Source organism: Trichosurus vulpecula, chromosome 8 (genome assembly GCF_011100635.1).
Source record: "Trichosurus vulpecula isolate mTriVul1 chromosome 8, mTriVul1.pri, whole genome shotgun sequence".
NCBI classification, from domain to species: domain Eukaryota; kingdom Metazoa; phylum Chordata; class Mammalia; order Diprotodontia; family Phalangeridae; genus Trichosurus; species Trichosurus vulpecula.
The window spans coordinates 113,803,523-113,831,165 of NC_050580.1; the positions used below are offsets into that span (position 1 = coordinate 113,803,523).

The 27,643-nt window shown below is 37.9% G+C and overlaps 1 protein-coding gene across 2 annotated transcripts in view; it reads right to left on the reverse strand.

Moving 5' to 3' along the window:
* Positions 1 to 27,643, reverse strand: part of SLF2 (SMC5-SMC6 complex localization factor 2) — a 44,315-nt gene that overhangs the window by 9,884 nt on the left and 6,788 nt on the right. Inside the window, exons 2-15 of one of the 2 annotated variants that reach the window (XM_036735002.1) lie at positions 23,829 to 23,872; positions 22,660 to 23,414; positions 20,958 to 21,015; positions 17,309 to 17,817; positions 16,636 to 16,706; positions 15,037 to 15,159; positions 14,015 to 14,182; positions 12,461 to 12,563; positions 9,248 to 9,323; positions 7,730 to 7,868; positions 2,986 to 3,091; positions 2,311 to 2,487; positions 1,125 to 1,222; positions 506 to 593 (exon numbers count right to left, since the gene is read on the reverse strand). In XM_036735002.1, coding sequence (XP_036590897.1) covers positions 506 to 593; positions 1,125 to 1,222; positions 2,311 to 2,487; positions 2,986 to 3,091; positions 7,730 to 7,868; positions 9,248 to 9,323; positions 12,461 to 12,563; positions 14,015 to 14,182; positions 15,037 to 15,159; positions 16,636 to 16,706; positions 17,309 to 17,817; positions 20,958 to 21,015; positions 22,660 to 23,414; positions 23,829 to 23,872 — 2,515 coding nt within the window. The remainder of the gene's footprint in view (positions 1 to 505; positions 594 to 1,124; positions 1,223 to 2,310; positions 2,488 to 2,985; positions 3,092 to 7,729; positions 7,869 to 9,247; positions 9,324 to 12,460; positions 12,564 to 14,014; positions 14,183 to 15,036; positions 15,160 to 16,635; positions 16,707 to 17,308; positions 17,818 to 20,957; positions 21,016 to 22,659; positions 23,415 to 23,828; positions 23,873 to 27,643) is intronic. The other variant, XM_036735001.1, reaches the window with a different exon arrangement.

Genomic DNA, 27,643 nt, shown 5'->3' on the forward strand with positions numbered 1-27,643 from the left:
GAGGTGAAATATCAGTACCAGGCACTGCTCTCTGTTAGATATCTCAAAAGTTGTTGTCTTTATGAATAATTATTCAAGTTAATTTATAAGAATGGCATCAAGAACATGCTTTAGTATTGTATTTGGCATTATATTCTCCCTAGAATCCTCCCTATATCCTCCCTGGAAGAACCTTTATATACACACACGCGCGCGCACGCAATAACCAAATTTTAGCTATTTTAAAAAAGACTATTTAGTAGCCTAAGAAAAAGGCAACAGTTGTCAGAAGCAATTTAAAGAAGTTCTAGGCTTTCAAAATCCTTAAAGTGAATCCTTAAACCAGGCCTGCACAATCTGCATACCTGCACCCAAAGGATTTCCTCTACATACAAAGAATGTTTTCCTCTACATTTTTCCCAGCCAACCAAAATCCTCTGGTGGGACACAGGTTGTACAGGCCTGCCTTAAACCAAAAATCAACCCATAGCTAAATTTAATTTACTATATAAAAAGACATCCATACCTGCAGATCGCTGGCACTTGGAATATCTTCTGGTTTCTTGTCCAGAAATTTAGCAATAATCACTAGGCTGAGATGCTGTCTCACCTGCCTAAAATCAGAATTTAAAATTGCATTTACATTTTTTAATAATATTTTTGGTAAGCAAAAAAGTAGGTAAAATTTTTTTTAAAGCACAATTTTTATTAGTCCTTAATGTACTCCAGTTTTAAAATGGATCCAATATGTTCCAAGAGAGTTATATTCTAGAGCTAACAACATTACTGATGTAAGAGGGGAAACATTTTACACGAATGTTTTATAAGGTCAAGAATGACTTCCAGAACCCAGGGTCCAGGCAGCAAATAACGTGGGTTAAGCAACAGACTCTAGTCCTTGCTGGTTCTATGCATTATCATAATAGAAAGAAGAGAAATGATTCTGATCTGCCACTCAGGGATGATGAGAAGCAATATAAAAAAAAAGGGAAGTACACTTTCAATGAGCATTACTAAGCAACTACTCTGTGCCAAGAGCCAAGAGCCAAGTACAAAGAATAGAAAGATCTCTCCTCCCAAAGAGCTATACTTTTTTGAAGTAAATGCAATTAAAATCTTTTTTTTTCCTCCTCAATCTCAAATACCTTCCACGTGCTGTCCAGTTAGGGACAAACTGCACCAACCACAGAAGGTTGTGATGATGAGTGGACAGCTCACTTATAGCCATAGAGAGTTCAGGCATCTGAAAAGCAAAGATAAGAATGGAGTACATTTCACGATGGTTATCATGCAGGGATTAAACACCCCAAAGTCCATTCACATTGACTTAAAGTTGTGTTATTCCCAATGTCTCCCCCAAATCCCTATTTTCAAAACCAGTACATTATGAAAAAGCACTTAAAGATTCCAATTAATTCATCACAGAGGAGTTAGAGCTCTTTGCTAAGATGAACCTAATCTTCAGAACTTTAGTTTAGTCCTGTGTTGTGATCACAGACCATGTAAATACAACGAAATTCCACTTCCACATATGGCATTTGTTGTGATACTGATATAAAATCTTCCTTCTCTAAATCAATTTGTGTTCTTGAGAAAATGAAATAATCTTCAGTTCTATAACTCCATACCTAGAATTTCACAGATGCAGGCTCCCCAAAACTGCATTCCCACATGAACACAAGCAAATCTAAGGTAGAAATCACTTTTGAGTTTATAGATCTAGAGCAGGAGTTTTTTTCTGTGTTGTAGATCAAGGGTGTCAAATTCAAATAGATTAAGGATGCCTGTGGGCTGCATACTGATTTAGTTAAAAAATGTACTATTATATATGTTTTATTGTATTTTTGTTTATTTTGAGAACTATTTTCCAATTACATTTTAATCTAATTTGGGATGCACTAGGGAGTGTTGTAGGCTTCGTGCTTGACATCTTCGTTGTAGACCACACCCCTTTAATAGTCTAGTGAAGCCTACAGGCCTCTTCTCAAAATAATATTTATAAATGTGTAATATACAAGATTATGAAAGAAATCATTTACGTTGAAATACAGCTGTCAACATCTTTTAAAAATTCAGGAAGTCCTCAACCTAAGAAGCCTTGATTAGGTGTTAATAATGTTCATGCTTTTAACACATATATAGTTAATTAACAATACATAGTACATTTAAACAAATGTAGTCGTTCTTTATGTCTGATTCATTCCTCACCTGCCAAATATCGGGTTAAATGTTGAAAACACAACACATTTTTATTCTGTCTGCACTGAAAGTAAATCTCTGCTTTCATAACACCAAACCAGTATTATATTCTTTGATAGCTTTATCTCTTACCTTTGTGTCCCAATCTCTAATGTTTTTCAACAGGTTTATCAGGAGACTCTGAAAGTCCACTAGTGCAATCTGTTTCAGGTGCTTTTCCAAACTCATTTTCAAGAACATTAAAAGCAGCAAGATTATTTCTTGATCTGTGTAACCTTCTGGGTATATAGCTGTACACAAGCCTATAAACTTTGCACACAATCACAAAAATAAATGAAATTCACTTACTAAGGAAAGATATTTTACGTATAAGTTTTTAAATCCAGAAAAACATCCTTGTTATTTCTGATGTATTGGGGTTGGCAATGATTACAAAACAAGACAGAACCACCCCTGCCAATATTTTCTCTAGCTTTCTAATCTTCATGACAAATCAAAGTTCTGTACTTGAATACAGGACTACAGGTAGAATCCCAAACAAAGTGGTGAGTGGTAAATATGGATTTCTGCTTAGTCAATTCCTGACTCTCAAAGAGCTTATTAAAAGTATTTTGAGAAAAAATAATACAAAAGTTGCCATGACCTAAAATACTCTTGAGCATAGTAATGACTTAGGCAAAAGCATCATTTATTATTATCACTGTTTTCTCCAGAAAGAGTATTTATTCCATGTGGACTCTGAAACCGAATGTAAACAAAAAAGACAAAAATGACCTTTTTTTTAACTGATAAAGGCAAGTTTCTTACCTTAACTACATTTAAAATGTTAGTTTCTGGAAGACATGAAACAACAGTTTCTGCTATAGAATCTTCACTTTTTTTTTCTTCAGATATGCTTTGCACCCCAAATTTACTGAAAAATGAGCAAAGATATGTGAACTGTACATAACATTCATTCAACAAAAAGTTTTACTGATCACTTTTAAGGACAAGGCAGTGCAAGGTGAGGCAGAGGAAGATAAATAAAATACGATCCCCAGAAGAAACTTAGTGTCTAAGAGGGAAGACAGGACAAAAGCAAAACTACAATATAATACACTATAAGGGTAATGAGTGGCATAAACGAAAGATAAGTGAAATTCAGAGGAAGGCAAAAAGACCAATATCCAGAATGAAGGAAGAGGCGATGAGGGGCAGAGTGTGTTCTCTTCTCTTGGAGAATTACGGGTGTAGGGAACATAAGAAACAACACGTCTAGCACTGGAGAGGACAGCCAGTGAGACATTGTCTCAGGACAGATGGAATCTATGTTTCTCTGAGTATGAGATGGAAAAAATAGAGGAGAATGAGAAGTCTAATATTAGGGGAAGTTGGATCCTTTGTAATTATTAGAATCTGTCACTTGTAGTTGAAGCAATCAATGAAGGCTGTATAGGAGGTAACATGTCTTGAAGGATGGATAAGATATTGATGGGTAGGAGCCTGAGATGCAGCACTGATTTTAAAGTGAAAGGAGAACTGGACTTGAAATCAGGAGAGACCTACATTCTAATCCCATCCATGACACTTATTAAGTGTATGACCTTGGGCATGTCATTTAACCTCACCTATCCTCAGTTTCCTTATCTGTAAAATGAGGATAATACTTACAATACCCAATTCTCAGGGTTGTTGCAGGAAAACATTTTAAAACCTTAAGTCACTTAACTTTTATGGACCTTAATTTCCTCTCCTATAAAAAAGGATGACTAGATGACATCTAAGATCCCTTTTAGCTCTAAAGCTATGATTCTCTGCCTGGAAAGGGGGGCATTCAATTAATGAGTATTTATTCAATGGCTGCTATATGCCAATTACAAAAGCAGAACAGTCCTTGCAACCAAGGAACTTACATTCTAATAGGGGAGACAACATGCATGTACACAAGTATATACCAGTACCCATCAGATAACCTTGTGAGGAAATATCCTAGTGAGGGGAGAGGGAGTAGGGGACTGATCAGGAGAGGAATCACAAAGATGGCAGCACTTGAGCTGAGCCTTGTAGGAGAACCAGGGTTCCCAAGCAGTGCAGGCGAGAAAGGACTACATTACAGAAATAAGAGAGATAGCTAGAACAAGGGAAAGTTAAATGGAGCAGCAAGAAGGCCAGTTTAGCTAGACTGTAAAGAGCACTGCAGGAAAGAATATGTAATGAGGCCAGAAAGGTAAGATAGGGCCAGGTTGTGAAAGAGCTTTGACTGCCAAAAAGAGGAGCTAATATTTGGCTCTAGAGGTAATAAGAAACCATTGCAGTTTAGAAAGGGGGGGGGGGGGGAGATAGATAGATAGAGAGAGAGTGAGTGAGTGTGTGTGTGGTTCTTCAGACCTGTGTTTTAGGGAAGATCACTTTGGGGGCAGCCTGTATGGACTGGAATGGGGAAAGATTAGAGGCAAGGAGACTAATTAGAAGGCTCCTTCTACACTCTAGGTGAGAGGTGAAGAGGGCTTAACTAGAGTTAGGTGGCTATGTGAGTGAACAGCATGAATGAAGGCAAGAAAATCAAAGTACATTCTAAGTAAATGGAAGCTAAGGTTCCTATGAAGTATGAGGTTAAAAAGGGAGAGAATGTGGAAGGCCTTGAATGCTGGACTAATGAGCTGGAGCTTTCAGCCCATAAGGAAATGGAGAATCAGTAAGAGTTTTTAAGCAAAGGCGTAAGACGACCATAACTGTGCATTAGGAAAATTCATCAGGCACTTAGTTTATATGATGAATTGGAAAGGGAAGATCCTGGGCGTAGGCAGAGAAGTCAGGACCAGAAACAAATTAGAAACCAGTTGGGCTGTAAAAGAGAGAAAAACAGAATGGTGTTAACAGAAAGGCTGTTAGCAGGTTCAACTGAAGGCTTTTACTAAAAAAAGAAGTAAATGTACACACATTTGTAAGAAAAAGGAATGAATACAAAAATTAGCAGTAACAATAAGAGCTAACGTTTATCTCACTTATTATGTGACAGGCTCTGTGCTAATAAGCACTTTGCAAATATGATTTCCTCTGATCTTCACCACAACCTTTGAGACTAGTACTATTATTCCATTTTACAGTTGAGGCAAACGAGGCAAAAAGAGGTTAAGCCCATTTGCCCAGGGTCAAAAAGTTAGTAAGTGTCTGAGGACACAGTTGAACTCAAGTCTTCCTGACTCTAGGCTCAGCACTCTATGAACTGTGCAACCTTGCTGCCTTAAGATGTTAGAGATAGAAATTTTGCTTGAAAAACAGGGTCAAGAAAGTAAAAGGAAATAGAGTTAAAAGCAATAGTTAGTACTAGATTAAGGAAATTTCTCATTTCTTTTGAGGCAGAAAGAAGACAGAGATAAGTAGAGGCAAAAACGAGACAAGATGAAGGAGTTCCCTTCTGGGGAGGCTTGATTTTCTTAAGAAATCTCTAAAGAGATTACTGTCCTTGCTATGAGCTGAAAGATGGTAAAAGTAAAGGTGAAGAAGATTTACACCACCACTACCTCTGCTATCACAACTGCCATAAACAATACTTTGAGAACAGCCACTAGCAAGGATGAATGCTAAGCAATCTATGGTAGATGAAAAACAGGACCCTTAAGCAAAGTAATAAGCCCCTAACTGAAGTTAAACAGGGTTTGTTGCTGCACAGGTTATCCATGGTCTGTAATTTTCCCCAAGTGATACTCTGTGGTTCAGGAGGAGGAATGAAGAACTTGCATGGTCAGAATGATCCATGCATGGCCATCATTAATTACAGGCTAAAGGGCCAAGAGGATCTAGAATGTTAATAAGGGCAGCATTGCAGCATTAAGTGGCTGAGCATGGCATCTAGCCTGAGTAGGATATCTAATATGGTTAAAGTGGTTTGAATGGGGTAAATTAGGGGGTGTCATATGACTGCAGGTCCCAATGAGGGCAGAGAGCTGATACGCTAAATGTTACTAAGGCAAGAGGTTAAAAGGGAGGAGGCTGTAGTTAGAAACCTGCTGAGTTGAGTTCAAGACAATTATCTCTCTATATAATGTTACTTTGAAACTGAACATATATATAACTGATGAGAAGTTGTCAAACCTGTAGGGGACCAAATTATGGGTTAATTTTTATTATGGAGTATCTCCAATGTATATACTAGTGTTATAGAGCACATGCAAAGGGTAGTGATCTGAACCTTTAAAGAGCTTACAGAATTATGGTTATAGAATGTTACTGTTAGAAGAGACTTTAGAGATCAATTTTATAATGAGGAAAACTAGGTCTAGAAGGGATGAGTAAATTAGCCAATGTCACTCCGCTAGTTAATGGCTAAAACTGGACAAGACTCAACTTCAATCCAGTGTTCTTTCTACTGTATTACAATAACCCCAATAATTTGGTTCTCTGGGTCACTAGGTGAAAAATCTCTTCAACTGCCAAGGTTAAACAATATAATTGCTTTTTTTAAAAAAATCTATGTACCACATTTACACAAGAATGTATTAAAAGTCTCATTTAAATGGCAGCCAAATGTCTGGTGTAAGGCAAGAACACTTTGGCAATATTTTGAAAATGGTATGATCCTTTTCTCTACTCACAACCACCTTGCCATTCATTTCTCCCACTCCTCTACACATATAGTTCTTGCTTTCCATAAATTTGAATTATACAAATTCAACTTTATGTAAAGAATTTTCAAAGAAATACCCATACCAAAAAAAACCCACAGTACTGTGCTCTCTCCATTCTTGCCCCCTCAGCTTGGTACTCTATGGTCTCCACCCCGAGCCCCCCACCCCACCCCAAAAAGACAGCCCTCCAAGTGAAAGCAGAATGGACTTGCTGAGAGATTACCACCACTTCCACAGTGGAGACTTCCAGCATCAAGAAAGGAGAACTTTATTCTGCTCCAGTCAGCCCTCCGAGTGTCTGTCCTGTCTCCACAGGTCACTGGTCCTTTCCTGTCTATGTCTGGTCCCCATGTGTTCTTCCTCTCAGTTTCAGCCAGTCCCCTCCTCCTGATCTCACTTCTCTGTCCCCAGACCCAACGTGCCCTTGATCCATGTGCCAGCCCCCTCCCCCCCCAGCCCTCTCCCTCCACAGACAAGTGTGCCTCCCTCCCTTTCCCATGTCCATCATCAAATTACATAAAAATCGCTTTAAGTAGAACTCTTCCGAACAGTCCACTTACATAAAGCAAGAACTGTCTGTACTCAATCTACCAATGCTTGGCTCAACAGGAACTGCAATCCCTGCACCCTTTGAAATTCACTTAGCCCAAGCTCTTTTCTGGCCACAATCAAGTTTCTAGACAAGAAAGGCAGAGCAAAATCAGTAACTCTAACATGACTTATAACAAGAACTGAGCTCCTGATTATGTCACGATTCAGGAATCCTTGGGCTACATTTCTATCTCCTGTACACACTGGCAGACAAGAATATTAGGGTGAAACACAACTTCCTATACCACAATTTGAAAACTTGAAACCTTTCTTTAGCACAGCTTAAAAAGTAGCCTTCCTGGCCGCAAACATTAGGACTAGTAAGCTCCGCTAGTATCTACGAGGAAACTTACAAAATATCTTCATTAAAGACTGGCTGAAGATTCTGCACAGGAAATAAACTCTTAAAACTAACTCCCATGTTGACAAACACAGTTGCTATATCAGATAGTGATGGGATCCAAGGCCAAACTGATGAGCCGCCAGTGATATCTACGAGAAAGAAGGAACAAAGTATTAGTTCCATTATTGTAGATACTTTTCCAAACTAGAAAAATATTTTTCATATGCTGTTCCCACAGTTTCATGGTAAAATCTGACATAGGAAAACAACATTTTATAGTAAATAAACTGAGTTCAGAGAACTTTAAAAGCAGTTGAAAGGCATACTACCTTTCCCTGTTTTTGTTTTTTTTTGGAAGGGGGCAAGGCAGGGCAATTGGGGTTAAGTGACTTGCCCAAGGTCACACAGCTAGTAAGCGTGCCAAGTGTCTGAGGCCTGATTTGAACTCAGGTCCTCCTGACTCTAGGGCCGGTGCTCTACTCACTGCACCACCTAGTTGCCCCAGAAAGGCGTACTACCAATGCTTTATCTGGAAAGCCTATGGTTCAATAGATGAATGACAGTTAGGAAGAAAACCATTCTTTGTTATTTGTTCAACCACATTTACTAATATCCAGGTAGCAGTAGTAGGAGTAAGAGTGATTATTTCTAAGTCTAGGTAACCAATGTTTAACCAGACTTAGGAATAATATTGCTCTTGAGATCCACCTATCACCAAATTGCAGGTAAATCACCTCCTACAGACTTACATAATCCACAGGTAAACGAGAACGTGTTGCTATGTGCAGAAGTCTTCTCTCAAAAACAGCAATTCCAAACCCTAAAAAAATTAAACTGGCCTACAACTGTTATCCTTATCACAGTGCATTATGCCAATCTGTTTCTCAGTGTAATACTGTTTGTTGCTGTTGACTACATCCCAATTAATTTTTAACTTCCAATTATACCAACACTTCTGGCAAAGCAACCCACAAGCTGGGAAATTACCCAATTAGGGCTGTCACTTAAATGATTTGGAAACTCTTTTCTCCTGTACAACTGGAACACACAGATACTCTTTTTAACTTTGATCAGAAACAGGTCCTGAGCACCTCATTCCATTACTACACATTTTAAAATTACACAAGCAATTTAAATCACTAAACATATTTAATCCTCTCCAGAGGCAGCTAGTGGCACAGTGGATAAAGTACTGGCCTGGAGTCAGGAAAACCTCAGTTCAAGTCTTGCCTCAGACACTTACTAGCTACATGACCCCTGAGCAAGTTGCTTAACCTGTTTACCTCAATTTTCTCCAACGTAAAATGGAGTAAGTAACAGCAACTACCTCAACAGGGTTGTTTTAAGGATCAAATAAGGTATTTCTTTTAAAAGGCACTTAGCATAATGCTTGGCATATAGTAGGCACTATATAAATTCTTATTCTACCCTTTCCATTCCCCGCTCTCCTCAACTTAAGAGTCCCAAAGCAGGCAGCATCCAACAGCTCTATACTAAGGAAACAGAAAGAATAAATCTGCATACTTACCATTTCTAATTGTTATGTCTATCAATGTATTCAAAAGCTGTATAGAAACAATATAGTCTGTGTGAACAGACATCATCTGTCAAAAGAAAATCATTATTTAATTTTTTTTTACACAAAATTTAGAGGAAAACACAACCGAAACTGGAAATTTCATTTATTTTGTAGTAAGAGTTGAAAGCCAGTATGTATGAAAAAGCTAAAGACAACAGACTGTACTAATCTCAGCCATGGGTTCTAACATCATCAGGTCACAATCTCATAAACAGTTTTTAAGGAACAAAGCCGCAAAAGACTGAGCATGGTACAAGGGACAAAAAAAGGCACTTGAAATGGCCAGAATGTCTTACACATAGGTGCTTAGATTGAGCGAAGCACAAAATGGGAGAAACAGCTGATCTGAAAAAGATTTGAGAGGTTTTAATCAATTTCAAGTTTAACAAGTCAAGAGCACAATATGGCATCTTTTTCTTTTTGCACAGAGTCACTAGGCTGGTGGAACAAAGGAATGCTACAGATGGAGGGTGTTTAGATTTAAATGGAGAGGTATCGCCTACCTGAGCATACATTTAGGTAAATCTGGAAGTAAGTGAATGGCTGGACCCTGAGTAGTCACTAATTGCCACCCTGTGCTGTTTAATAGTTTTGTCAATGACTTGGAGATAAAGGCATAGATGGCATGTCTATCCAATATGCCAATGACAGGAAGGTGAGAGGGGAAGCTCTGTGAACAGACACTAGAAATCAGGTTCCAGCTCTGTATGGGATGGACCAAAGAAGTTAAATGGCCATCTCTGCCACTGACTAGCTGTGCAACCATGAGCAAGTTACTTCCCTTCTCTGGACCTCAGTTTCTTCATCTGTAAAACAAGGGGTTAGACGGATGATCTTTCAGTCTCTTTCTGGATCTAACAACTTATATCTATGAGACAGAGCAACAAGGACAAATGTCAGATTTTTAAGCTTGAGGTTTTTAAAAATCTATTACTTAAGGACAGGTGAAAGGAGACCTGGCTTGATAGTTTCATGTAGAAAAAAAGATCCAAGGTTTTGGCTGACCACCAGCTGCTATTACTGCTTCTGCTGGTAGATCAATTTAGGTTTTGTCTATGGAATTAAGTCTAATGATAATCAGAGGCAGCATTCAGGTTTTATATAACCCAACAGGGGTTAGGGAGGGTGAAATAGAAAGAAGATAAAATCTATTCAGATTATTCGTGATAATTTCAAGATCAGTAATGGGGGAGACTCTATAGGTCAAACTATATCTGGAACATCATATTCAATTCTATACTAAGGAGGACACTGAAAAAGCAGAGATCTACCAGGATGAGGGGTCCAGAAAATATGTCAGAAGGAATAATGGAGGAAAATGGAGAGAGAAGACTTAGGGAAGATGAAGACAGACCCCTCCCAATTCTAGAACTAACAGCACTGTTTAGTGGAAGGTTTACTGAATTAGAGGATGAGATTAGGTGTTAGTCTAGGCTCTGTCACCAAGGAGCTACATGACATTAACAGTCACTTCCCCCCTCTCGGCCTCAGTTACCTCATCTGTAAAATAAAGGGGTTGGACTAGATAATCTAATTTCCCTTATAACCCTCAAAACTTCTCAAGCATATCAAATAATCCTAAAATGTTAAGAGTTTCAAGAGACTTAGAGATCATCTGGTGACTAGATAGAGACTCATTTGGAATAAAAGGAAACTGATGCTCATATAGTCTAAATAGTTTGTCCAAAGTCACAGCATTTTGTTCGATCATTTCAGTCATGTCTGACTCTGTGACCTTATTTAGGATTTTCTTGGCAAAGATACTAGAGTAGTTTGCCGTTTCCTTCTCCAAATCATTTTCCAGATAAGGAAACTGAGGCTAACAGGCTTAAGTGACTTGTCCAGGGGTCATGCAGCTAGTGTTTGAGGCCCTATTTGACCTCCATCTTCCTGACTCCAGCCCCAGTACTCTATCCACTGCACCACCTAGCTGCCTAGGCAGTGGCAGAACTAGAAGTAGAACTCAGGTTTCCTGACTCTCAAGTCAGTACTCTTCAGCATATCACCCATTCAGTATCTCCAAGCTTGTTTCTATTAGACTGAGGAAGACAATCTACCTCTGTTGGTTTAGGATCTGCTCGGATTTGGTACTTAATGGCTATGTTCCAGGGGAACAACTGGAACTGACTGCTTGCCACGGTGACCTAACCTTCTAGGAACAACCATGAACAAACTGTTCATGTCACAAAAACCCAGAGAGAAAAAAATACGGAGAGTATGATGAGCAGTTTGCTGACTGGAATCGTCTTCAATTTCTTACTCTACACACCTAATGGGTTGCCAGATCTCTGACTCTAACGACACAGCATCTCAAACGCCTTTTTCCTTCTCTCCACTCACACTGCTTCAACCTTAACTGAGGCCCTTGTCACCTCTCAGCTGGACGGCCCCCTCCCTGGTCTCCCTGCCTCCAGGTCCTCCCGTCCTCTCCAATCCATTTTCCACAGAGATGCCCAAGTGATATTTCTAAAGCACAAGTCTGACCACATCACTCTCTTATTCAATAAACTGCAGTGGCTTCCCTCTTAGGATCAATGGGGACTCCTCTATTGGGAATTTTAAGCCCTCTACAACCTGCCTTTCTAGCCATGATAAGCATTTAAAAAAGGGGTCTTCTTTCTTGCTGTTCCTCAGACATAACATTCCATCTCCCATCTCTGTGACTTATGCTGTTCCCCGTAATGACAATCCCCGCCTCTTTATCTTTGTCCCTTAGGATCCCTAATACCTTTCAAAGCTTAGTCTAAGGACCACATGAGGGCTTTGCTGATCCTCTCAGCTACTAGCGCCCTCCCCCAAATTACTTTCTATTTATGCCTGAATATACTTGTATGTATGCACGTATATTGTTCATACATGTAACCACTGTGTCCCCTACAAAAATCTAAGTCCTTTTCAGGTAGAGAATGTTTCATACTTGGGACTTGTCATCCTAGCCCCCAGCACAGTGCCTGGCACATAGGAGCCAATATGCCAAGTAGTGGACTGTTTGTTACTTGCTGTCTTCCCGGAGACTTCTTACTTTGTGATACCTTTCCTAATGATCATCTTGTTCAAACAAATTTATCTAGCACTTACTGTGGCAGACAAAAAGGGCAGTAAGACATAATCTCACAAAGGAAGATAACCTAAAAGATGAGGCAAACACATTATTCCTCTCACCTGAAACAGCCATTTTAACACAGGTATAGGACACTGGATGTAGTGATAGGCAGTGCTGAGATATCCTTGTGTTGTTAAAAAAATTTGTTGCGTTTTTCCTGATCTGCAAAACAAGGAAACCAATTATCATACCTTGGACATTATGGTAACATTCAACTGAGAAAAAAGGTCATCATTCTGGTTTAGCCAGTGCACACAGTGATCTCTTCCTCTGTAGTGGGTTCCTCTGTCAAAAATGCACAACTTGTTCAACACAATCTACCTTTGTCAGTTTAGGGTCTGCTCTGATTTGGTACTTAATGGCTATGTTCCAGGGGAACAATTAGAACTGACTGTTTGCCACGGTGATCTAAGCTTCTAGGAAAGCATTAGGAACAACTGATCCCCCCCAAAAGGGCTTGGAGACGGAAGATGGCTAGGGATTCACTTTATATCCCAAGCATGTTCTATAAGGTTTTTCTTACCGAAAGGTCTGTATCCCAGAGCAATTTCACTGCTAGCGAGGCCCTGTCTAGCTAGCTTCTATGGATACATAGATTACTGCACCTCTTCTAGTTTACAGCACCCCTCCCTTCTCTAATTTAATTGAAATGGTAAAGTTAAAAAGCTTTTATTGTGAAATTCAGGGACAAACTAAGATAGGAGATAAGGAAGGAGGTTATCTTCTATTTAACTCTACTGAATCCTCTTGTATGAGTCCTGGAGAGTTACCCCTCCAATCTCTACTCAGTTCCTTTATCTGCTGGACCATCACACATCATGTGCATGCCTATCCCCAGCCCGGCAGTTTTCAGCTGGGCCTTGACTACGTCCACGTTAGAAAGGCACACTGGCAAGAACAGGTGATGGTGGAAGCAGAGGACCTGGATCTTGACTCTGCTACTCGCAGGTCCCTCCACCTCTTTAGTCTTAGTCTTCATCTATAAAATGAGAGAGCTAGACTGGAAAGATGACTTCTACAAAGGTCCCTTACAGCTCTTCATTTTATCATCCTATGATACCTGTGACTTTTCAGCTCCACAACTCCACCGACAGCACTTCTTAGGCCACTCTCTACTCCCTTGAAGTGTCTGGTTCACTTGCAGTTCAGTCTGAAATTCTACCTAGCCTCTTATCAGTAAACATCCCAGGACTACTGGTAGTCAAACAGAGGGGCAAACACCAATAGTTCAGAGAAGGCAAAAAAGCTCATGAAGGCTCAGGTGTAACTGCCATTCACTCTTCCAGCTTGGGGTTTTTATTTACATTCTCCCCAAGTGTGGAATGACAATGCTAAGCTAGACTCCCTGAAACCTATTATCTACAGGATTAGACCTCCTGGGACAGACTGCATCAACTTTGGATAAATGACATAATGAACTGACTTACCACCTTCTATTTTTAACCAGGCAACACACAAAGCTAAAGTAAGTTTGAGAGTATACCAGACAGGTTATAAAAAGTAATCACCCTCTGAGAAGAATAATGCTTAAGACCAAATTATAAATTCAAGATTTCTGTATGGGCAATAGTTTTTATTTCATGTTGTAAATTTTTTGTTGTTGCTGTTCTTACTTAAGGATAAGATCTTCAATAGCACTCTTTGGAACAAAATTACAGTCCCGTAAGTCCAACGTATGCTGATTGAAAATTTTTCCATAATTGAAACAGTGAAATATTTCTTCGCCAGGATGGCAATCGGGAATAGCATCGAGAGCAATGAAGAATTTCCTTATAAACTCCCTATTAAAAAGAGAAAAGCAAAAAAAAAAACCCGCATTATTGAGGACTAAACAGTATTCATTTACAATAAAGATTTCAGGTGTATATTAATTTCTCTATCTTCTGATGTTTCATTTTTATCAACTTCAGGAAAGACTAAAACTTAAAGTCTTGCTCATATTGAGGCAAGTTTGGAGGTAGCAAAGAACACCAAAAGGAACACTAGTCACTTGGGAAACCCAGGTTCAATAGTCTGGATTCTTATACCAACTAGGTATGTGACCTCACAAGTTATTTCACTTACCAGGGCTCAATTTCCTCATCTATAAAATGAGAAAGTAGTTGTAACTGTTTTTTTAAAACGCTGATATAAAGTAAATTTTAAATGATGATTCATACTTATATCATGCTCTAAATTTTGCAAAGCACCTTTCTCATAACCACTCAATATGGAAGGGGAAACTGAGACTCAAGAGAGGTTATTCAGACCCAGGTCCCTCAGACTTCAAGTACAGTAATATTTCCACAACACACCACTGACCCTCACCTAATGATCTAAGTCAGTCTTTGATCAGGGAGACTAACATGACAGAATGTGTTCCATGAGGTTTGCAAACACGACTCTCTTTTTGCTCTTAGCACAAAGCCATGGCTGTCTGAGAAAAAGTAGAACCAATTCAGGAAATAAATACACCGGGAAATGAATGGTCCTTCATGTGTCACCTCACCATAGCATCCTACCTTTCTTCTAAATCACATCACCAATGCTTAGAAAGTAGCAGCATGAAAAGAGGTGATTAGATTTGTTGACTAAATACTATATAGAAATTGAAATGTAAAGGAAATTAAGTGCATGTTTACAAAAAGCTTTTTACTTATGCTTTTCCTGGAGTTCTCCATTGTCATCTGTTTTTCTGGATTCTTCTGTCTCCATTAGGGATTTCATTCCCTGACCTTTCACTATATCTTCCTTTAGCTCTTCCTCCCATTCAGCTGACCTAGGAGAAATTAAAAAATGACATGATAAAACACAATTTATATTTTAAAGAACTCTCAATTTTTACAACCAGCTATAACATGCAGGAAAACCTTTGTTATGAAATACTTTGCCATATGACAATTTTAGTTATTTCACGAGACTAAGTTATGGTTCAAAGCAAAATGTAAAATCATTATAGTTCAGATCTGTAAAACACGTGAAGTCCTTGTCCCCAGTTACTGGTACTCTAAGAGCCTCCAGCATCACAGTCTCCCATCAGATTTCCTCTACCTTCTAGTTCAATGTTGCCCTCAATGTCCATAAATAATTTATGACAAAAGGAGTAAAAAGTCCAAAGGAATGCAGACCCCTTATTTGTTTACATATGGCTTTTATCATATATTCCTTTATTTTATATTGGCCAAATAATAAAAAGTTTTCTAGAATGTTAATTGAATTTCTCAGTAGGTTTAAGTTTTTTTGTTTGTTTGTTTTTAGTAAATAAACTGAGTTCAGAGAACTTTAAAAGCAATTGAAAGGCATACTACCTTTCCCTATGGTTTTTTTTGGGGGGAAGGGGGCAAGGCAGGGCAATCAGGGTTAAGTGACTTGCCCAAGGTCACACAGCTAGTAAGTGTGCCAAGTGTCTGAGGCCGGATTTGAACTCAGGTTCTCCTGACTTCAGGGCCGGTGCTCTACTCACTGCGCCACCTAGCTTAAGTTGTTTTAATCAAGTTTTCTACATCCTCATCAAATATGTAACCTAGAGTAAACAAGCAAGAATCAACTTTTAAGGGCAGAAACCACGTCTGTTAGCACTGTACAATGAGCACTGAAATATAAAAACACTTTTTTACTTGTGCTTTTGATCCCAAGGCTATGTCCTATCAATGAAGTGTTATTGTTGTGGGAAACAAAAACTATCTTACAGTGCCATTTAATAATGTAATATTGTATTTTAAAATGAGCTTAGTCTATGAATAAGATAATGCATCTCAGACAAATAAATTGATACTATGTGAAGAGAGACCACTTTTTTAAAGCAAATAATTTGTTTTTCTTTCTTATAGCCATTATCACTTCCCAACAACGATGACCTGTCCCCATCCAACAGAACCCCGAGCAAAACAAAGCAACACACTGGCTATGTCCAACAAGCTAGCTGTTGTTTATCAGCCTAAGAATATGACTCATTTTGCAACTACTGTCCACTGCTTCTCTGCCAACAAGAGGAAGGCATACTTCACCACCAGTACCCTCAAGTCAGGATTCAAGAGACCATTATGCCACCATAAATGCAATTTTTTTTTTATCTTGGATGTCTTTGTAGACAAAGGAAGCTACAGAGACTGAGTCTCTTGTTCAAGTGTACCAGTCAGGTGAGTGCTATGCTGGTAGAGAAAGTCTGGCCTGTGGCCACACAATCTTAGGTTCAGGGAAGCCATGCTTCCATATGAATGATGGTTGACCTAATCAAATAAAGCACAGTGCTAACCTTGGAGGATTTTCGTTCTCCTTCACTAGGCGCTCTAAACTGTTCTCAAAACACTGGAAACGAACACTTACCTACAATGAAAAGAAAATTTGAAATATACTTTGCAACATAGCTTTTAAAAACAAAAGTATTAGGCTATTTGGAGAGTCACTATTCAGGAATTAGATTATTTTCTATTCTAAGCCTTCTGCATGCTAAAATTGATATCTTTTAAAGCAACTTCTGACACTACTATCAAGTTAGAGATTTTAATACTGAGATATTCAATAGTCCATCCTTATCTTCTTTATACAGTTCTGCTAACCTTAGATCGTAAGAAAACTGAGTACATAAATTCAAGACCTCAGTGTTGTACCTCACCTCCACTTCTTAATTATATTTTGAACTCATTAAATCATAAATTCTAAAGTAGTGCTACCACCCAAAATGAGTTTATAGGTAGCCTATTCGTCAACCAAATTTCAAAACCAAACATTTTAGAATTTAATTCAGCTCTTCTCCCAAGGTAGATGAAGGGTCTTGCTGACTTATAGCCTCTAACTCCTAACACCTCTACATCCTAACTTTACTTACAATATATAAAAACTAAAAGTATACAAGGAACTCATTTGCTGAACTAGGAATACAATAAACCCAGAATTTTTTTTAAGATGAGCAAAATAGAACCACTTACTGAAACATCTGATGATGATGCTCTGGGCTTTTCTGAAGGAACAAAAGGTTTTTCTGGAGTTGTAGGTTGACTGGAATTCAAAGACATAATTTCTTGCAATGGTTTTAAGGCAACATCTTCCTCATCACTTTCCAGGTTGCAATCTAAATTTTCCTCATCACTATCAAAATCAACTTTTAGTTTTTTTCTCAGTATATCACTAGTAGAACTGGAATTTTCTAAGTTTTTACGTGACAGCCTTGAAATGCTTGTGCTGCACAATACAACATCTCCCAGTACAGCTGGAGGACCCTTAGTAATACTGCTGTTTTGAAAAGGCAAAGATTTACTAGATGTTTCCACTGAAGACGTATTAGCAACATCTTTGAAATTCCTCTCTCTTTGTTTCTTGATCTTGAGTGACGAAAAAGAACATGTAACAGGTGCTTTAGGTAAGGTGACCTCTTTCTCTTTTTTAGAAGATGAAACAATGCGTGTTTTAGCATCTGATTGCTCAGAGGATTCAGCACCTAAAATACATAAAGGAGAAAGTGAGTGTTTCATTTCATTTGATACCAAACTATAGAAAGCTGTATTTTTCTGAGGGCTGATGGTGGTTTTAAATCTGTGGCTATTTCTGAGGTAAAGGTGAGCACTGTGCTTGAAAACATAACCAGAATTCCCACAACCAACTAATTTTCTTTGATATTTACAATATGAATCTGGTCAATACTTGCTCATAAATAGCTTGCCCAGGTATACATAGCCACTGAAAGTCAGCACCAGAACCTGAGTCCAAGTCTTGCTGAGGCCAGCTCTATATGCACTACACTTTTAAGAGGGTCTCTCTGTAAATGAGTTAGTAGCTTTATACTGGCCTTTGAATACAGGATTCAAGCTTGAAAGGGATAACTGAAATCCAAGCCTCTTATTTGGCTTTGCATTTTCAGTGCCTACCACACCATTTCTCTTAATACTGTTATCTAGACTTGTGATTTTCTAATGTGTGCCTTTCACAATTCTATTTTGCTTTTTTTGAACCAGAATCAGTATAGCTAATTTATATTAAGAAAACTCCTTCTACCAATGCAGATCCATACCGACTCTTCAAATGATAGCCTGAGGGAGTTGTCTAGAGCACTGAGAGGCTAAGTGACTTGTCCAACATCACATAGCCAGGATATATCATAGGCAGGATAAACACAGGCCTCTCTGACACTGAGGCCTTATCACTGTACTATACTACCTCTCACATGGCAGACATTAGAACTGAGCTGTTTCCCACAGAAGTGGAAAGATTTATCCAAAGTCACATAAATAGTGACCATTTAGACAGGGCATCTCATTTGGTCCTCACTACACCCCAGTGAAATAAAATGTACAGTTATCACAACCCCCATTTTATAGACTCAGAGAGGATAAACTCACACAAGAGAGCTGGGATCAGAACTCAAGTCCCTAGCTTCTTGCCTTTATAACATGTTGCCCTACAGGTGTGAAAAGCTAATTATCTGGATAATTTCATTAGGACTCACTCCCAAATCAGGGCAACCAAGACATACATTTTTCAAAATCCTAGTCAGTTTTATAAAACACAATTGTGATGCATTCTAAAATACATTTCAGCAAAATATTAAAATGTCTCAACTCTATTTCAATTTGCCGGTATACAGAGATTGGGCCTTAGTCCCATTTTCTTTCCTTCACTGCAAGTACTCCCATTTCTCAGGTCAGAATAATTTAGTTTTTAATGGATTAAGTGCCTTGTTGTTGTTGTTCAGTCATACAAAAGGAAACTGATGTTCATACGGTCTAAATGTTTGCCCAAAGTCACAGCACTTTTGTTTTTCAGTTGTTTCAGTCAGGTCTGACCCCTATTTGGGGTTTTCCTAGCAAAGATACTAGAGCTGTTTGCCATTTCCTTCTGTAGCTCATTTTACAGATGAAGAAACTGAGGCAAACAGGGTCAAGTGACTTGCCCAGGGTCACACAGCTAAGTGTCTGAGGCTGGATCTGAACTCAGGTATTTCTGACCCCATATGGGTCTCAACCCCCAGTTTAAGAAGTTTTGCTGAAGGGGTCACAAGTGGAAAAAGTTTAAGAAGCCCTGTATTACACCACCTACCTGCCCTAAATGCTTTGTTGGAAGGCCAAAAATAAATGATATAGGACAAAACTAGAGACAAAGAAAAACATAAGAAGATTTGGGATAGACTTGCCTATCAGGACAGACTAGGTCTGTCCTAACTGGAAATTTAAGGTCAAAAGAAGGCAGCCAACTGTCGTGTTAGGGTGAATTGTCATGCAGAGAACAATATGAAATTCCTTAACTATTCACAAAAAAGAGACTGAGCAATCCATCAGAATGAGGATTATTAAGGAAAAAATCTAACATATCAGTTGAAAGGGCTGAATAAACCAGTTATAAGTGACAGTTTTAATAATTAATAATTTAACTAATAATTTATATCTGAAATGGAAGCAAAGCCCTGCTCAGGAGTGTAAAGGAGGGTTACAATTTATCATTTCCCCTCCACTAGTGAGCTATAAGTGGTTCCAAAAAGAGTATGGCAGAAAGAGAGCTGGATTTTGAGTCCCGAGAAGTTTGGGTTAAAATTTCACCAGCAATTTAGCAGTCATGTGATGATGGTCAAGATACTGTCTCTCTGAGACTGTTCATATGTTAATATCCCCAACCAGTGCTCTCCCAGTCTTTAGTTGAGGATTTCCTGTAAAGAAAAAACCCCAACCCTTCCTAAACTAATGTCGCATCTGGATAGTTCTCATTGTTAGGTAATTTCTCTTTATACTGAACCTTAACCTATGTTTATGCCTTTATACCCAACTGGAGCACCTGGGTTTAAATCAAGTCTCTGTACTGAGTACTAAGTACTCCAACGTGATGAGATGGTATACTAAGACAGGGAAAACTGGAACACAGCAAGGCTCATCAGAAACTTTTATCAGAACATGGTATAGTAAAAAAGGACACTAGGTTTCAAGTTAGAAGACCCAAGTCTACTACTTATTACCCGTATGACCTTAGGCAAGTCACCATCTGTCTCTGAGACTTAGTTCTCTCATCTGTAAAAAGAAGGAATGGGCTTGGACCTCTAAGGTCTCTTCCAAGCTCTAAGTCCTATGAGTACAACACTGCATATGCTAAAACCAAAATGTTAAATGGAATAATTACAGCTGACATTTCTCAACAGCTTTAAGGTTTACTAAGCATATCGATATACTATTTATTTGATCAACAACCTTATAAGGTGGATGCTACTATTATCACCATTTCATAGGTGAAGAAACCAAAATTCAGAGGTAAAATGACATGTCCAAGGTCACACAGCATTCCAGGGCTAAGGGCAGACATCTGCTAATTCCAAGTCTAGAACAATTATCCATTATGCCACACATCTCAAGAGCTTTTTTTTTGGAAGGGGGAAAGGGAGGAGGAAGAAATGGGACACACTTCATAAACGATAAAATCAAGATTTCACCTCCTGCCAGATCATCATTTTACCACTCTCAGCTAATCTAAGAGCTTCAATTCATACTCAGAAAGAAAATTACATTCTCCAATAACATCAATTCATTTTTTAAAAATGCAGTCACTAAGATGCAAGCCTTTATTTACAATTCCACATCCTATTTAATTGTATCGTTCTACCTGAAGCAGCCTCCAGTGAATCAAAATGTAATCTTTTTCTTGAGTGGCGTTCATTTTCCTAGTAAAACGAGAAAGAGTCATTTTGTGAGGTGTAAGTGGGTGAATGTTTACTTTTGTTTTTACAAAGAAATGAAATATTCCTCCCAAAAAAATAAGAGTTACGAAAGATGTTTATATTGAGGATAGATTTAAACGTTAGAATCTTTGAGCTATAGTTTAATAATATCAGCTTTTGTTACCATAAGAGCTAAGAACACTAGCCTTCAGAAAATGTCGTTTTCCTCCACTCAATTTAAATTTTACTCAATAAGGGAGGGGATAAGTATTCACATAGCACACACTGATGCCAGGCACTATGCTAAGGGCCTTTTATAAATATGATCTCATTTGATCCTCACATCAACCCTGGGAGGTAGGTGCTATTATCATCTCCATTTTACAGTTGAGGAAACTGCAGCAAGCAGGTTAAGAGACTTGCCCACAATCATACAATTAGTATCTGTGGTGTATTTGAAGTTAGGACTTCCTATCCACTTATAACCAGCTACTTCATAGAAAAATAAAGTTAGAGAAGGTTAACGAATTACATTGTAACACGAGTAAAAACAGTAGTTCAGAAATAGCTGCTGTCCTAGGGAAATGGAGTTAAACAGTTTACTTTTGGAAGCACATTAATACTTCCCACTTTAAAAAGGCAGATACACCCAAAAGGCATCTTGCCAAACAAGACACTACTAGCCTGTAATGACAAGCACTATATGAAGAACCTACTGGTAAAAGATTTCAAACAACTTCAAAGATGGCCTAGTGAAAAAAGTTGTTGCTCAGTCATTTCGGTCACATCCGACTCTTCGTGACCCCATTTGGGAATTTCTTGGCAAAGATACTGGAGTGGTTTGCCATTTCCTTCCCCAGCTCATTTTACAGATGAGGAAACTGAGGCATACAGGGTTAACTGATTTGTCCAGAGTCACGCGGCGTGAGGCAAGATTTGAATTCAGGAAGATTCATCTTCCTGATTTCAGGCCTGGCACTCTAACCACGGAGCCACCTAGCAGCCCCAGTGGAAAAAGACCAAAATGTAATTAATTCTTCTAACTATCCATAATGCATAGACATTTAACTTTTCATTCATAAGTTGTTTTGTTTCCTCTTTGGCAAATTTTGTTTTCAACTTTAATGTTACCCTATTTTGGATTTCTAATAAATATACCAACTCCTTCTATTTAAATACTTGATATACAGAGAAGTTCTTTAATAAATAGCAATTACAAAGCATTGTTTTCCTAAAAAATTGGCTCCAATCCTCCTGTAATCTTAAAGATTATAGACAGCAGCTCAATCACACTAGCCAATTCTTTCAATACCCAGGGATATAATTGGGCTTGGTAACTTGAATAAGAACAGAGAGGTACACTTTTACTATTTCCCTAGTTGCTTGCACTAAATAAGAATGAAGATAAAGAATGGATCACTTTCTAAGTCCAGCATTGGGAAAAGAAAAACAAAACAAAAACCTGTTTCTCCGAATCAATTTAAGAATTACTTCCTAGAATTCTTCCAGAGGACAGATGTAAGAAAGATAGAAAACCAGCACCTAGTACAAATTCAATATTAGAGGACAATTATGTGACACCAATTTCTGCATTAAAAAATTTCTAGGACTTTACAAATGTAGCTACTCAGTTCTTAATACACATACCTGCTTTGAAAGTCTGTTTTTTTCTGGGATGATATTCTGCATGGCCTGTTCCTGTCTTGATTTGAATTTTCTATCTATGCTATAGGGTTTTGAGGAAAGGCTGCTTTCTCCTGAGAATGCCTTTTCTGGAGAAATGACTTTATGCGTGGCTAGTTTCTGACTCTGTTTCTTTAGTTCTCTCTCTCTGCAGTTGGATTTTAAAGGCAATTGAAACTTAGACTCAACTGGTTCCTGTTGCATTTTCATAGAACACTTTAACTCTTGGCACCTGGATAGGTCATTTCTATGACCAATTTTGCTGGAATTGTTTTTCAAAATCGCAAGCTCTGGTGATAACACCAAGTTTTTGGCATCTGTAATTGTCTTGTTTTGATCTGTGCACTTAGCCATCTCCCCCATACTTCCATGATTATGTGATGACATTTTGATTGGAGATTTTTCCTGGTTCCTTGTGTCCTTTATTTCATTCCTTGACATACAATGATGTGAAGCAGAAATAAGGTGTTTTTCAACCGCTAAAGACTGGGTTTTCTGCACCACAGGAGGCCTGTTTCTCTCAGGTGCATCTCTTTCACCTTTTTTCTCTTTAAATCCTCTCATCAAAGGACTCTTGTTTGGTAGTGTAGACGGCATCTTTTTACACATATTTTCTGTTGTGGATATTTTCCTTTCAAATTGTCCTATACCAGTGTCTAATAATCTATCTCTTCCATATTTATGATTTGTCCTTTGTGGTGAGTTCAACACAAGTCTATCTGTACATTCAATTAAAAACAAAAACAGAAAAGGTCAAAAAGATTAAAATTTTGAAAGTAAAATTTTAGTTAGATTAGGATAAAGATCGAGAATTACTGTGGAAGTAGAGGCACTCAAGACTTCAGACATCAATCACCACAATTTAAGGGCTTTAAGCATATTTGTCTTCTATTTCCATCAGAACTGCCTATGTATAAGACTCTAAAGGATGTGCATTGTGAGCACTTTTATGATATAATTTTAAGTGTAGGAAACACTACTATGCCAGACTTTTATAATTTTTAGAACTTATTAAGTTTATGAAAAATAGTGTTATCTTTATTCCATAAAAGAATTCCAGAGAATGCTACATAATTTTAAAGCCCCTAGTTGTTTACAAAAAAATGCAGGAAGTTATGTAAAAGCACACAAACCTTGCTTTGGGACTGGTTTGAAGAAATCTGTAATTGAGTGATTTCTGAAAAATAAGAAACAAATGAATGTAATATAATAAATTAAAATTATGTAAAATCTCAATAATTCAGAACTAAGGGAAAAGAATCTCACACTGAGTGCCTATTTAAATACCCTGAAAAATGGTCCACAACAACAATGGTTTGTTAATATGGTAACAACAAAGATAATATTGCTAAACGGAGAAGCTGTAGCTATTAGGATCAAAGATCATAGTATATCAGAACTGAAAGTGATCTTCAGACCATCAAGTCCAAACCTCCCCTCCAGCATTATAGAAGTAATAAGAACCTAACCTCTAACTCTAATACCTAATATTCTTTCCACAATACCATACTAGCTCTAAGACAAACAATATTGCTGCTTTTAGTAATTTTTTTTTTTTTAATACAGAGACAGTGACTCCCAGATGAGATAACTCTACCAATACAATTTGGCATCTCCTCTGCAACTTACAGTCTTAGAGTTGCTGGAACATGGAGGGTTAAAGTGATTCATACAGCATCAATCATAGCGGGAGTGGGAGAAGAGAAGAACTACAAGAGACGTGAACCCACCATTTTCCAACCACTATGTCTGTCTCTCAGTAGTAAAACAGTTTAAGTGCAAATATATTAAAGTTGAAAGATTGTTTGATTTTTCTTTTAAATAAAAGATTACACTAGTGTTTCTCAAACATTGTATGTAGAAATTACAAAAACTGCTTCAGATGACGGGAGGGCTAACAACTACAAGAAATGAAAACCACCAAATAGGAGCAAAAAAATAAAGGGCAATATGCAGAGCTGAGTAATTAACAAAGGTTCTGAGTTGAAGTGTGTTATTAAAAGAAAAAAAAACACTAAAAAACCCCATACCCAAACCTCTACCTTTTTTGTACACTTGTGGTTAGTAAAATAATTCCATCTAAGCCAATTTCATTTATAGCTAAGCATTAACTGGGATGAGTATCTATTGCTAAGTAAGAATTAAATGTCATTGCTGTTATCTTCCATCTAAGAATAATTTAAGAAATTTAAGAGCTGCCAAGGAAAAAAGTTCAAGAAATAGAAAAAATGCAAAAAAAAAAAAGGTTAAAACAATTACTTTAGATGTAAAGTGTTCAACTTGTGAAAAACAAAACCAATCTGATAAAGCTTTAGGGACTATGCACACTACAGTGGGAACAACATGAAGCAGAGGCTCATAGTAGTAGTGTCTCTGGTATTGAAAAAATGAAGGGGTGAGAAAGGGGTGCTTTGGGAAAAGAGGGAACGGAGAAGTAAAATGGAGAAAATTATCTCACATAAAAGAGGTGCACAAGAAAGAGCTTTTACAGAGGAGCGGAAAATGGCCGGGGTGACAGGCAATGCAAAAACCTCGCTTGCCCTAATCAACAAGGAAATAGTCCATGAAGGCAAATGGAGGGAGGCAGTAGTCAGAAGCAAAAAACTTTTGAGAAGGGACAGGCTAAAAAGAGAGAAGGATAAACAGAAGGAAACAGGATGGAGGGAAAATACAGTTAGTAATCATAACTGTGAACGTGAAATGGGATGAGCTCACCCATAAAATGGAAGCAGATAGCAGATTGGATTAGAAACCTGAATCCAACAATATGTTGTTTACAAGAAACATACTCGAAACAGAAAGATATAGTATACACATAGGGGTTAAGTGAGGAGATGAAGCACAATCTATTATCCTTCAACTGATATGAAAAAAGGCAGAGGTAACAATCACGATCTCAGACAAAACAAAAGCAAAAACAGACCCAATTAAGAGATAATCTGGGAAATTATATTTTGAGGAAAGATACATAGACAATGAAGTAATGTCAAAAATTTTTATTCCAAGTTTCTCTGATAACAGACTTTTTTTTTTCAAATATATAGGGAACTGAGTCAAATAAAAATAAGAGCTATTCCCCAACTGGTAAATTGTCAAGGGATATGAACAGGCAATTTTCAAAGGATAAAATCAAAGCTATCCTTAGTCATATGAAAGATGCTCTAAATCATTATTGATTAGAAAAATGCAAATTAAAACAACTCTGAGGTACCACCTTATACCTATCAGAAATGACAAAATGCTGGAAGGAATGAGGGAAAATAGGCACACTATATGAACTGCTGGTCGAGTAGTAAACTGGTCCAACCATTTTGGAGAACAATTTGGAGCTACATTCAAAAGGCTATAAAACTGTATATACCCTTGGACCCATCAATACCACTAGTAGGTCTGTTCCCCAAAGAGACCAAAAGAAAATGAAAAGGACCTATATGTGCATAAATCTTTTCAGCAACTCTTTTTGTGGTAGCAAAGAAATGGAAATTGAGGGGATACTTACCAGTTGGAGAATGGCTGAACAAATTGTGGCATATGATTGGAATGGAGTGCTACTGTGCTATAAGAAATGACAAGGCTGTGGTTTCAGAAAAACACAGAAAGACCTATGTGAACTGATGCAAAGAGAAGTGAGCAGAACCAGATCTTTGTTCACCAGGGAGTCAGTGATCAGACTTTGCCCGGGTCAGACCACTTTGGGAGGACTGAAAGTTTGCAGGTCCCTAGCCTAATCTGTCCCTGGGAGCTTGGAATAACACTTAATACCCAAGAAAGCAGCAACAAAACCAGCCCAAACTGTGCAGAAATGTGCAGAGTCTGGCTTTAACAAAAAGTCAGAAACAAGGAGGGAAAAATAAACAAACAGAAAAAGAATCACACCATAAAAAAACATTATGGTCACAATTTCTGGGTCATGTGAGCAAAAAGATGGTGGACCAGATATTATCTCTGATCCCCATGACCTCTCAAACCTCTCCAAAATAGAAATTTTGTACGAACAATAAAGCAACTTCAGCTGGTTCCATGGCCGAAGACACCCAGAATCCAAAAGAAATAAAAAAAAAATAAAATATAACCCAAAAATCAGCAATCGGGGGATTACTTTTGGGGATACTCACTCTAAGCTCACCCAGCACCCCTCCCCCCACCTCCTACACTACCAGAAGCAAAGCTGCACTAGCCAAGTCAAGGACAAAACACAAGCTTACATTAAAACTCACTCCTATACTCTGGTCTTCCCTCCCTCTTTCCAGTGCCATGGAAACATCATTTCAGGAAGAAATCTTAAAGACCTTCAATATAAACAGATAAATTAATAGGAAAAACAGTAACAACAGAAGGGAATGTGGCCTCCAGATCTGATAAAAAAAAAAGTTCAGCCATCTATGAATAAATACTGAAAAATAAAGGCAAATGATCCAATACTTGATGAACAGAGACCCTATGGAACTTGAGGAGAACATGGAACCACAACACACTGTTCAAAATAAGTGAAAATGATCCAATACTTGATGAACAGAGACCCTATGGAACTTGAGGAGAACATGGAACCACAACACACTGTTCTTGGGTAGCTTAAAAGAGAAATAATAATTTTAAGAGCAGAATTTATGTCCTGCACAGAAAAATTAATGAGCAGATCAAAAAAAAAACTTGAATCTGAAAATGGTAAGCCTCGCCAAAGAAAAAGAGAGAACTGACTGGGAATGTGAACACAAAGAAGTGGAGAAAATCCAAGGAAAAATAAGGGATAAACAAGGAAATTATATTATGCTGAAAAGAACCATAGATAACAAAACAATATCAGTGATAAATTTATACGCACCAAACACCTTGGCATCCAAATTCATAAAAGAAACATTATCTGAACTTCAAGAAGACAATAACATTAAACAGTAACATTAAAAAATTAACATTAAACAATATTAAAATTGATCATCATACAATCAAA